This window comes from Oncorhynchus kisutch, linkage group LG11 (genome assembly GCF_002021735.2).
Source record: "Oncorhynchus kisutch isolate 150728-3 linkage group LG11, Okis_V2, whole genome shotgun sequence".
In the NCBI taxonomy this organism is placed as follows: Eukaryota; Metazoa; Chordata; class Actinopteri; order Salmoniformes; family Salmonidae; genus Oncorhynchus; species Oncorhynchus kisutch.
The window spans coordinates 34,498,091-34,511,278 of record NC_034184.2 but is presented as its reverse complement, the minus strand read 5'-3'; the positions used below and the strand labels follow the sequence as shown (position 1 = coordinate 34,511,278).

At 43.9% G+C, this 13,188-nt stretch overlaps 1 protein-coding gene across 2 annotated transcripts in view; it reads left to right on the top strand.

Moving 5' to 3' along the window:
- LOC109899740 (protein FAM53B) overlaps positions 1-12,861 on the top strand; it is a 43,842-nt gene extending 30,981 nt beyond the window's left edge. Inside the window, exons 5-6 of one of the 2 annotated variants that reach the window (XM_020495220.2) lie at positions 2,701-2,801; positions 11,338-12,861. In XM_020495220.2, the coding sequence (XP_020350809.1) occupies positions 2,701-2,778 (78 nt within the window). In that variant the 3' untranslated portion in view covers positions 2,779-2,801; positions 11,338-12,861. The remainder of the gene's footprint in view (positions 1-2,700; positions 2,802-11,337) is intronic. The other variant, XM_020495219.2, reaches the window with a different exon arrangement.
- The last annotated feature ends 327 nt before the right edge of the window (positions 12,862-13,188 follow it).

Sequence of the window (13,188 nt, the reverse complement as noted above, 5' to 3'; positions counted from 1 at the left end):
TGCTCTCTGGAATGCCCAATGGCTCACAGGCTATTATTTTCTCATGGATAGTACCAATAATGAATGGAGGCTAGTTTTTTATTATTCCGTTTTTGTTTGTGGTTGGGATTGCTCGACTGCGCTTTAGCACTGTGTGAGGAGGACTGATGAGATCAGGTGGTGCGGGTTTGTGCAGTAGTTTCAGCCATCACACACGCATGAAACCAGATCTGCACTTACCAATTTACTCTCTCACAGCACAGAATACTGTAGGTCACGAAATCACACTGACACACACACACACACGCACACACATTGTCACAGATGCACACAGCCAAACTCAGGCACTCTTGATCAATCTCAGTCCTGTTAAGTATAGCATGGCTTAGGTAAGGTATTGAGTCTGACTCAGTACTATAAACTTGGCTGCAATAGTGATACACAAGCAGAAACGGTCTGTATATAGCACTGCAAATGTACGGTAGCTCAATATAACCGCAGTGTATGTATGAAACTATGAATATGGTTATATTTGTACTGATTATTGCTTTGGAACTTCTGTAATGCCGGCTTAGGGGTGAGGGGTTTGCCAGACGCAAAAGGGTGCGCTTCCTGTCTACTAACAAATGCACAAACAGGAAGTACCTGTGACATACTCTATAGAGAAATGGTCCTCTGAATTGAAGGCTATGTTACAGGACTGTTTTGCTAGCGCTGACTGGAATATGTTTCGGGGCTCCGCCGATAGCATCGATGAGCTAACCACCTCCGCTTTGGGCTTCATCAGGAAATGCATCGCCGACGTTGTCCCCACAGCTGCTTCCCCAATCAAAAGTCCTGGATTAACACAGAGGTACACGCTAAACTAAAGGACAGGGCTACCACACACAGGGCTATCTCAGCCAACACCGAGGCTACGGCTGAGGAAACTAACGGTATTCCATGGTGCATTCTCAGAGCATGCACTGACCAGTTGGCAGGCATCTTCACGTCATTTTCAACCTCTCTGTAATCCCCACGTCTCATCATTCCAGACACCCTAAGAGCAACTCCAATTTGCATTCCGCCCCAACAGATCTACAGACAATGCAATCTCAATTGCACTCCACACTGCCCTCTCCCACCTGGACAAGAGGAATACCTATGTGAGAAAGTTGTTAATCAATTACAGCTCAGCAGTCAACACCATAGTGCCCTCCAAGCTCATCACCAAACTCGGGACCCTGGGACTGAACACCTCCCTCTGCAACTGAATCCTGGACTTCTTGATGGGCCGACCCCAGGTGGATAAAGTAGGCGACAACACCTCCGCCATGCTGACCCTCAACACGGGGGCCCCCCACACACAACTCCAAATCCATCATCAAGTTTGCTGACTACACGAAGGTGGTAGGCCTGATCACCAACAGCGATGAGACAGCCTACAGGGAGGAGGTCAGAGGACTGGTAGTGTGGTGCCGGGACAACAACCTCTTCCTCAACTTCAGCAAGACCAAGGAGCTGATCGTGGACTACAGAAAACAGGGGGGGTGCACACCCCCGTCCACATCGACAGGGCCGCAGTGGAGAGGGTCAAGAGCTTCAAGTTCCTCGGTGTACACATCACTGATGATTTAACATGGTCCTTTCACACCAGAACAGTCTTGAAGGCTGAAAGGATTTGGCATGGCCACTCAGATCTTCAGGAACTTGCACAGCTGCCCCATTGAGCTCATACTGACTGGTTGTATCAATTTCTGGTATGGCAAGTGCACCGCTCGGAACTGGAAGGCCCTACAGCGGGCAGTGGGGACGGTCCAGCACATCTCTTGGGGTGAGCTCCCAGCCATCCAGGACGAACATGCCAGGCGGTATCTGAGAAAGGCCAGAAAAGACTCCAGCCACCTGAGACAGACTGTTTTTCATGCTCCCGGTCTGTGGTTGTGAGGCCGGTTGGACGTACTGGCAAATATTCTAAAACGACATGGCTTATGATAGAGAAATTAACATTAAATTCTCAGGCAACATCTCTGGGCGACATGCCTGCAGTCAGCATGCAAATTGCAATCTCCCTCAAAACCTGAGACGTTGTGTTGTGTGACAAAACTTCACATTTTAGAGTGGCCTTTTGTCACAAGCACAAGTTAAACCCGTGTAATGATCATGCTGTTTAATCATCTTCTTGACATGCCACACTGTCAGGTGCAGGTGGATGGATTATATTGGCAAAGGAGAAATGCTCACTGACAGGGATGTAAACAATTTTAGAGAAGCTTTTTGTGCATATGGAACATTTCTGGGATGTTTTATTTCAGCATGGGACCAACACTTTACATTTTGTGTTTATATTTTAGTTCACTGTATATATCACCATTTAGTATCTCCTACTACCAGTCACTTTGTATGTGTAAAACCACCTAAACCACTCCATTACCCCTGCACATTGAATAAGGTACTGGCACTGATGTGTATATACTCGCATTCTTGTGTTTCTTTAACACACATTGTAGTTGTGTTTTTAATTATATTATCTATGGTATTATTAAAATTGCATTGTTGGGAAAGAGCTCTCAAGGTAAGAATTTCACTTTACACCTATTATGCACGTGGTGAATAAAATTTAAAACTTAAACTTTGGTCTTCGGATGAGGACAGATGAGGAGTATTAACTGCTGGTTGGAAAAGGAAATGTCAAGATGGAAATTTAAGGCTGGTTCAATCTGTGTTCTGCCTGGCATCTAGAGAGAATTACTAGAAAGGAGGGAATGTTGGGAACAGGTGTCACGGCAGATTCCCTCCTCTTCGTCTGAAGAGGAGTAAGGATCGGACCAAGATGCAGCGTGGTAAGTGTTCGTCATTTTAATGGAAAAACTGAACACTACAAAACAACCGTGACGCTAATGAACCACTGTGCTAACAAGCAACATAACATAGACAAGCACCCACAACCCACAATGACAAAACAGGCTACCTAAATATGGTTCCCAATTAGAGACAATGACTGACACCTGCCTCTGAGAACCATATCAGGCCAAACACAGAAACAGACAAACTAGACATACAACATAGAATGCCCACTCAGATCACACCCTGACCAAACAAAACATAGAAACCATACAAAGCAAACCATGGTCAGGGCGAGACAACAGGTGAGATTTTACGAATTGTTGCTGGAATTCTGTCCTCTCTAATCCAAGTAGGATTGGTGGGGGAATCATTTTATTTTATGTTAATTGAGATGTTAATTTACCATTTCACTCTGTTCAAGTTTATTGACATTTGACTTGTTAGTGTGGAGAGCAAATCCGATTAGACTTTAACGAGCATAATTGCATGAGAATGTGATTCTCTCAGTCTGTTTTCACATGTGAAAGTGATTCAAAAGGCGAAATCCATCTTCAATCACTATGGGTGTGTATGCATATGTCCTGAAGGTGAGAATTAGATGTGAATGCTTCTTCACGTGTGAATTAGGCCTCACCTTAGGATAATTAACCCAGTGAATAACCACACACGACTGTGTAGAGAAACTAGGTGTGAGGTGTCCGGACTATTACACAATAGCCTAGGTCTCCCATGGATTGGTAACTCCATTGGTCCCATGCTTCGCACAGTGAAAAAGCTGAAATTCACTATCATTAATTTGCTTGCTCTGCGCTCACATTTAGCATCACATTGAAGTGTTTTACCATTTTCTTTTCAGCACAACAAATTGACATAAACAGCTGCTTTTATGAGTTTTATTGACAAATGTCAAACAAATATGGTCCACCAAGCAAAAACCTGATAAAAACAAATACTGTAAGTACAGATTGTTTGCTGATGTAAAAAAAAAAAGGTCTTTGTAAATACATTTGATTTGGTTTGCTCAGTGGGAAATGAATATCCAACGAGTCAGTGACAACTGTGGAGTTTGGAGTTTGTGACAGCAACTATGTGAGTTTATAATAGACACTATGTCCTGGTGTTTCCTATAATATTCTATGTAAAATAACTTCTTACCTTCTAACGACTCTTGTGTGGCTTGTGAGAGTGTAAACAGCATTTCCGACTGTTTACTTAAGACAAGGTATTGCACATTTTTTTTACTTGCGAAATACTGTACCAAACACCTCAGATGTAAAATTGTGCTACTAAAACATCCTCGGCCAAAACGTCAAAATGAATTAGATTTCTTGAGTTATCTTAGATTAAATAGGTTTTAGTGTCCACAGTGTCTCATGGGAAACAAACATAATTAACCAAAAACTGAATCAGTCAGGAAACACACCTCCAAGACTGAAATCAAATTTTTCAAATGAGCAACAGAAAAACATCAAATCCCCGAGCTGACTAGGTGAAAAATCTATGTCCCCTTGAGCAAGGCACTTAACCCTAATTTCTCCTGTAAATCACTCTGGATAAGAGCGTCTACTAAAAATGGAACAAGGTTTTGTTGTAGCTACCATGTTTGCCTAGCAGTGCTCCTGTGGCCTCTGCCAAGAGACAACATCTACAGGAACAATAGTGTTTGGCTACAGTGAGAATAAAAGGTTTCTGTTATTCAGCAAGTGTGTGTGGTGTTTAAAACCACTCCCCACACTGAACTGTGTTTATCATTTCAACCATTCTCCCTGTAGCCATTTACAAGCTGAATTTGGGGATCTAACTATAGTGAGCTCCAAAAGTATTGGGACAGGACAGATTGTTGTACCGGCTTTTGGATTTGAAATTATACAATGATTATGATGTTAAAATGAAGACTCAACTTTAATTTGAGGGTGTTTTTCTTCCATATCGGGTGAAATGGCGCCGGAAGAAATGGTAGCAGTTTTACGGGCGCCCAACCAATTGTGTATTAGTTTTTTTTTGTACATAATGTTTCTGCAACCGTATCTTACGGCAAAAAAAGAGCTTCTGGATATCAGGACAGCGATCACTCACCTCGGATTAGACAAAGATTTTTTTTCTTCAACAAGCAGGACGCACAGGACATTCTCCGAACACCCGACAAGGCCGACATCCCAGTTATTTGCAAGAGGAAGATAACGCAGGTCCAGAGGACACAGAGCGGGGATCCGCAGAAGGCGAGTGTGAAAGATGCCGTTACCATCAATATTACTCGCATTGTACCTTGTCTAATTTATTGTCCAATCACAAATATCCTACCAACGGGACATCAAAAACGGTAATATCTTATGTTTCACGGAATCGTGGCTGAATGATGACATGGATATTCAGCTAGCGGGATATACGCTGCACCGGCAAGATAGAACAGCACACTCCGGTAAGGTGGGGGGGGGGGGGGTCTGTGCATATTTGTAAACAACAGTTGGTGCACGCAATCTAAGGAAGTCTCTAGATTTTGCTCGTAGTAGAGTCTCTGGTGATAAAATGCAGACCACACTATTTGCTTAGAGTTTTCAGCTATACTTTCCGTGGCTGTTTATTTACCACCATAGACGGATGCTGGCACTAAGACCGCACTCAGTCAGCTGTAAAAGGAAATAAGCAAACAGGAAACCACTGACCCAGAGGCGGGGCGCCTAATGGCCGGAGACTTTAATGCAGGGGAACTTAAATCAGTTCTACCTAATTTCTATCAACATGTTAAATGTGCAACCAGAGCGGGGGAAAAAATCAAGATCACCTGTACTCCACACACAGAGACACGTACAAAGCTCTCCTTCACTCTCCATTTGGTAAATCCGACCACAATTATATCCTCCTCTATCCTTCTGCTTAGAAGCAAAAAGTTAAGTAGGAAGCACCAGTGACTCTGTCTATAAAGAAGTGGTCAGGTGAAGCAGATGCTAAACTACAGGACTGTTTTGCTATCACAGACTGGAACATGTTCCGGGATTCCTCCGATGGCATTGAGGAGTACACCACATAAGTCACTGGCTTTATCAATAAGTGCATCGAGGACGTCGTCCCCACAGTGAATGTACGTACATACCCCAAACTGAAGCCATGGATTACAGGCAACATTCGCACTGAGCTAAAGGGTAGAGCTGCCGCTTTCAAGGTGCGGGACTCTAATCCGGAAGCTTATAAGAAATTCTGCTATGCCCTCCGACGAACCATCAAACAGGCAAAGCGTCAATACAGGGCTAAGATTGAATCATTCTACACCGGCTCCGACGCTCGTCTTATGTGGCAGGGCTTGCAAGCTATTACAAACTACAAAGGGAAGCACAGCCGCGAACTGCCCAGTGACACGAGCCTACCAGACGAGCTAAATCACCTCTATGCTCGCTTCGAGGCAAGTAACACTGAGGCATGCAGCTATCTTCACTGACATTTTCAACATGTCCCTTATTGAACCAACATGTTTCAAGCAGACCACCATAGTCCCTGTGCCCAAGAACACGAAGGCATCCTGCCTAAATGACTACAGACACGTAGCACTCACGTCTGTAGCCATGAAGTGATTTGAAAGGATGGTAATGGCTCACATCAACACCGTTATCCCAGAAACCCTAGACCTACTTCAATTTGCATACCGCCCAAACAGATCCACAGATGACACAATCTCTATTGCACGCCACACTGCCCTTTCCCACCTGGACAAAAGGAACACCTAAGTGAGAATGCTATTCATTGACTGCAGCTCAGCGATCAACACCGTTGTACCCTCAAAGCTCATCACTAAGCTAAGGATCCTGGGACTAAACACATCCCTCTGCAACTGGATCCTGGACTTCCTGACGGGCCGCCCCCAGGTGGTGAGGGTAGGTAGCAACACATCTGCCACACTGAAACCTCAACACTGGAGCCCATCATGGGTGTGTGCTCAGTCCCCTCCTGTACTCCCTGTTCACCCACAACTGCATGGCCAGGCACGACTCCAACACCATCATTAAGTTTGCAGACGACACAACAGTGGTAGGCTTGATCACCGACAGCGACGAGACAGCCTATAGTGAGGAGGTCAGAGACCTGGCTGGGTGGTGCCAGAACAACAACCTATCCCTCAACGTAACCAAGACTAAGGAGATGATTGTGGAATACAGGAAAAGGAGGACCGAGCACGCTCCCATTCTCATCGACGGGGCTGTAGTAGAGCAGGTCGAGAGCTTCAAGTACCTTGGTGACAACATCAACAAACTAGAATGGTCCAAACACACCAAGACAGTCGTGAAGAGGGCACGACAAAGCCTATTCCCCCTCAGGAAACGAAATATTTGGCATGGGTCCTCAGATCCTCAAAAACTTCCACAGCTGCAATATTGAGAGGATCCTGCCTGACTGGTTGCATCACTGCCTGGTACGGCAATTGCTCGGCCTCCGACCGCAAGGCACTACACAGTGTAGTGCATACGGCCCAGTAAGCTGCCTTCCATCCAGGACCTCTAAACCAGGCGGTGTCAGAGGAAGACCCTGAAAATTGTCAAAGACCCCAGCCACCCCAGTCATACAGTCTCTACTATCGCATGGCAAACGGTACCGGAGTGCCAAGTCTAGGACGAAAAGGCTTCGCAACAGTTTTTACCCCCAAGCCATAGGTTTCCTGAAAAGGTCATCAAATGGCTACCCGGACTATTTGCATTGTGTGCCGGGCCCCCCCCCCCAGCCTGACTAACCAGTGCCTGTATATAGCCTCGCTACTGTTATAGCCTCGCTACTGTTATAACCCTCACTACTGTATATAACCTCACTACTGTATATAGCCTCACTACTGTATATAACCTCACTACTGTATATAACCTCACTACTGTTATAACCTCACTACTGTATATAGCCTCACTACTGTATATAACCTCACTACTGTATATATCCTCGCTACTGTTATTTTTCACTGTCTTTTTAGTTGTTTTTATTTTTTTACCTACCTATTGTTCACCTAATACCATTTTTGCACTGTTGGTTAGAGCCTGTAAGTAAGCATTTCACTGTAAGGTCTACACCTGTCTGTATTCGGCGCATGTGATAAATAAACCTTGATTTGAACCGTTTAGAAATCACGTTTCGTACATAGTCCCCCCATTTTAGGGGACCAAAAGTATTGGGACAAATTCACATATGTGTATTTAAGTAGTCAGTATTTCCATATTCCTAGCACGCAATGATTACTTCAAGCTTGTGACTCTACAAATTGTTGGATGCATTTGCAGTTTGTTCGAGTGTGCATACGTCTCTGGGGGCAAGAGAAATTGCAGTGTAGAGAGAGGGGTTATTTATTTCTCCCTAAATCTCCCCTGCTGGTGGAGGGCTAGCAGAGCGGAGTCTCGTGAATTAATATCTTCTCATTGGCCCTGGTTTAGGCTCGTGAAGTGACGGGTCACTTCTCCCCTCTCCATTCCTGGGATGACAGGCATGGTGAGCATAGCTGAGCTGCAGCCCCTGTGGGGCTGTGGGAATACCTAAGTGGTTGGGTTGGTGTGGTGGCATGGGGCCCTGCTATGGCAGCAAACTGTGACACAAACACACACCCACATACACGCAGGTAAATATGTTAGACTTGTACTAGTCTCTGTCCGTCTGCCTGCCAGTAATGGGTAAAGCTCCATTTTTTTCCCCTCCTGTGTCGTCTTGGTAAGCAACAGTGTATTATTTGGCCTTGTTTTAAGTTATTGTGAATTAGATTCCCAGTGTCTGTAGGAAAGCATACTGAACCAGGTTTTCCTCTAGGATTTTGCCTGTGCTTAGCTATATTCCAGGTTCTTGTATCATTAAAAACTCCCTAATCCTTGCCAATGATAAGTATACCCATAACATGATGCAGCCACCACCATGCTTGAATATATGAAGAGCGGTACTCAGGGAAGTGTTGTGTTGGCTTTGCCCCAAACATAACGCTTTGTATTCAGGACATAAATGTAATTTCTTTGCCACGTTTGTTGCAGTTTTACATTAGTGCCTTGTTCTGTACAGGCCTCCTTTTCACTCTGGCATTTAGGTTAGTATTGTGGAGTAACTACATTGTTGTTGATCCATCCTCAGTTTTTTCCTATCACAGCCATCAAACTCTGTAACTGTTTTAAAGTCACCTTTGGCGTCATGGTGAAATCCCTGAGTGGTTTCCTTCCTCTCTGACAATTGAGTTAGAAAGGACGGCTGTATCTTTGTAGTGCCTGGGTGTGTTGATACACCATCCAAAGTGTAATTAATAACTTCACCATGCTCTAAGGGATATTCAATGTCTGCTTTTTGTATTTTTACCCATCTACCAATAGGTGACCTTTGCTACGCATTGGAAAACCTCCCTTGTCTCTGTGTTTGAGATTCACTGCTCAACTGAGGGACCTTACAATTATCTGTATGTGTGGGGTACAGAAATTAGGTTGTCATTCAAAAATCATTTAACACTATTATTGCACACAGAGTCCATGCAACTTATTATGTGACTTGTGAAGCTAAATTGTGCTCCTGAATTTATTTAGGCTTGCCATAACAAAGGGTTGCTATTCATTTTTCATTAATTTGTAAGTTTCTAAAAACATAATTCCACTTTGACATTATGGGGTATTGTGTGTAGGCCAGTAACACAAAATATAAATGTAATAAATGTTCAATTCAGGCTGTAACTCAACAACATGTGGGGAAAAGGCGGGTGCTCTAGAAAACAAAAGGTGGGTAAACTGCAGATTATTAAAACCCCTTTCCCCAAATCCTGGTCTTAGCCCAATATGATTTAATAGGAAGCATATTGTAGAGAATACCACCCCCTCCCTTTCTGCCTCTCCCTCATTCCCCCTCTCCTCTGTGTGATATAATTAGAAGGGGGTACTACAAGGGTTGAAGAAAGAGGGAGAGGCCCTCAAAAATCCCCTTTCCACTCCATTGAGGTGACTACAGCAAAGCATTGGCCTTCAGTGGTCACCTGATATATTATTGGTGTACCAGAATGTGTCTAAATGTTAGCTTTGTGCATGTTTTAGCCACAGAATGTAAAGCTGACATTGCCAAAGATAGTAAACATTAAAGTTATATAAACCCAGCACTTTATAATTTTTATTTGATTTCTCTCATAACGTAGTGTATTTGGGAGCCCCAACCCAAAATATGTACGTTTTGTAAAAGCATTTGGTTAAAGTCTCTACCAGTCCATTGTAACAGGAAGAAGTGAATGAGGGATTTGAGGAACATTAGAGTTGTCCATCATGTGTGCCGTGGGCTATAGAAACACGCTCATCTCTATTCACCTCCATGCCTTCAACATCTGCTACTGGGAGAGAGGGACGCTTCACCCTTTCACTGCTGGGATGCCTCTGCTCTGGCTCTATTGTAAGGTTGAGGGAATGAATGGCTTGTTCCTCGCCATTTGTTCGTTTTTGTAGAGCGCGTCCCTATTCTGATTATCGGCTGTTGTCAAACACACATGGCTGTGAAAATACGATTCTCTTCCTCAATAGTGTGCAGTGAATTCTATTAGATGAAAAGTCGAAATGAGTATGACATCCTGGCATTTAAAGCATACACATTTTTTTTTAAATTGCACGTTATACTATAAAACGTTGCATTTTTTGCATAACCAAAAAGCCTACTGTTTAGAATGCAAATATTGCTATTCAGACACTGCCAGTCTAACTAGCCCTCTCTTGCGCTTTCTCTCTCTCTCGCTTTCTCTCTCTCGTTAGTAAACACACGCACTCTCTTAAGCATACATGTAGTTGTCACCCAAATAGCCTGATTTACACACCTTGCATGGGCAGTGTGTTTGTCGTACACACACGTCTCTGGTCTCTGAAAGGAGAGATCACACCTAAGTAAACCCAGAGCTGCTCCAGAGTAATCTCTCCTCTCCTGAGGGCTTATGATGTCCATTTGCTGGGTGCTCATTAGAGCATGCACGGACACACACACACACACTATACATTTTCCCTTTTGTCCAACACACAATTATTCATAAGTGTCAACTTGATGATGGGTGTGTGAGTTGGCCAGTGCAGTTCAAGAAGCTAGGTCAAGCCAAACAAGGAGGAGGAATCATATATTATGAGATATATTATAACATTATAAGTCTTCAGGAAAGCTTGCCGTTTTGCCTGGTGTGTTTTTGTGCTTCATCCCCTCAGTGCAGCAGGACAGGGAGAGACATGGGGTTGGGAGGAAGAGGATACCTTTGTGGTTTGCAACTGATCTCACCATGTTGTCTTTCCACTGTGTTTCCTCTGACTGTGAACAGACTAAACAGAACATTAACAAAACTAGCTCCCTAGTGGGAGGGCGAGTTCAGCTCCACCAGTGAAGCACGAGTCACACACCCACATGCCATAAAGACCTAGCTCTCAGGTTTCTCTGAACAACTCTCACAGAGTATTACTGACGGGTTAATTAAGTTAGGTTGCGTGACCTGAATCAAGATTGAACAGTAAGACAACGATACTGTAAATGTGTTGTGTTATACCAATCAAAATCTCCCTTTCTTTCCCTCTTATTTCTTCTCTCAAACAGAAACTCCAGACTTTCCACAGCTTGAGCTGCCCTGGGTTCTCTGGTCCGGACAGCTGTCAATCAAACATGCCCCCACCCTCCTCCAGGAGCTTGAGCCAATCGGAATCTTACTTCACCTGTGCACCTGACCTAGGTGCTGACACTCAACAGGAAGTGGATGAGGAGGAGGATGACTCTTCCTATGAGGAGCTGGACAGTGACTCTGCGTGTAGCCTGGACTCTAGGCCCTGGTCCCCATGCAGGGAAGGGGGGGAGAGAATGGGAGAGGGACACCCCCTCTGGAAGAGTGAGTGTGGGACAGAGACGGACATCTACCAGCTGGGGGGAGAGCTGGACATCGACCAGATCGAGAGGAACTGAACGGAACCTGAAGCCTTTGGATAAAGGATTGTCGTAACCTTTAGTGAATTTTGCAGAAAGACGGAGAATTTAGAACTTCATGACCACGCGAAGGATGCCTTACGTATGATAGGGGGATATTGAGCGGATTGAAAGGAACTTTGCGAGTTTGGACAGAGTTGTTTTTGGAACATTACAAGGATGTTTGCGAATAATGTGGGAGGCAAGGGATGTTGTACTGTATGTGATGTCAATGAAGGACAAAGCACGTGAAACTGTTGATAGAAAGTGTTGCATGTGAACTTTGGTAGAACTTTGAGGTCCTGCGGGACAAACAGTTGTTTTGAACTGTCTCGTTGTCTTTCTGAATTTAAAGGCAGTTGCTTTCGCTTGGTGACATGCAGCCTAACTCTGGAGTGGGGATCGAGGGATAGTCTTTAACACCTCCAAAAACTCCTCTCTCCTCTAAAATTTAGTACCTCCTTATACAACTGGACAGAACTAACGGCAAGGTTTTAGTACTGTAGCATTTGCAGCAGGAGTATGTTACAACTTCTGCTTTTCTCTACCAGACTAGGGGGACATGATGGCCTGAGAGAGAGGGATGAAGTAGAGCAGGAGAGAAACTGTTATTTTCATATATACCTCCCCTTGACCCTTTTCTTCAACTATTCTTACAGGAAGAATGTCCCCTGCTGAATTCCAAGTTAACCCCTATACCATAGGCACTCCTGTAGATCTGAAAGAATGAAAGTACCAGTATTACGTTCCTTCTGATTGGCTGTGTGGAGTTTTCACTATATATGCTTACATCTATCCAAGACTTTCAGGTCTTCAGGAGTACCTAGGGGATAGGGGTCAATTTGGAATTCATAAAGTATTCACACATCCTCGCTGAATGTAAATAAGCTTTAAGGGGTTTGGAAATATCTGCCGATTTGTTCGGTCAGATACAAGTCCTTTTCACCTCAGAAATCCCAGCTCGAAACAAACCTTTCTGACTTTTTATAGATTCTAATATGCAAAATGTATATTTGAATAAACACAGAATTTTAAGTCTTCAGTTCTAATATCAATGTATATTTTTCTAAATGTATGTTTTTATTATCTGTTTGCGAAGGATCAGGAATAAGAGACCCTACTTTAACAGGACAGACATGAAATAAAAACGCAAACTGCCGTGGTCATGTTGTGTTTCATTATTATCAGGGTGCCATTATACATGATGGTACAGCTTGACATTAAGCCTTCATGTCATAAACATGACATAGTGTGTGTTTACATAGATGTGCCTCTGATCTGTTCTCTAATTTGTTTATGAAGTCATTGAGCTGCCATTGACTTTGTCATATCATGCCACGTAAGCTGTTTCTACCCTATGATGGATACAGTCAGTTAGGTAAACATCTGTGTGCTCCATGATGCTGTTACACAACCCACCGGCACCAAACAAAATGGCAGGAAGTCTAGACACAGGATACCCCCGCAATGCCAATGACCTCTGAGGCAAGA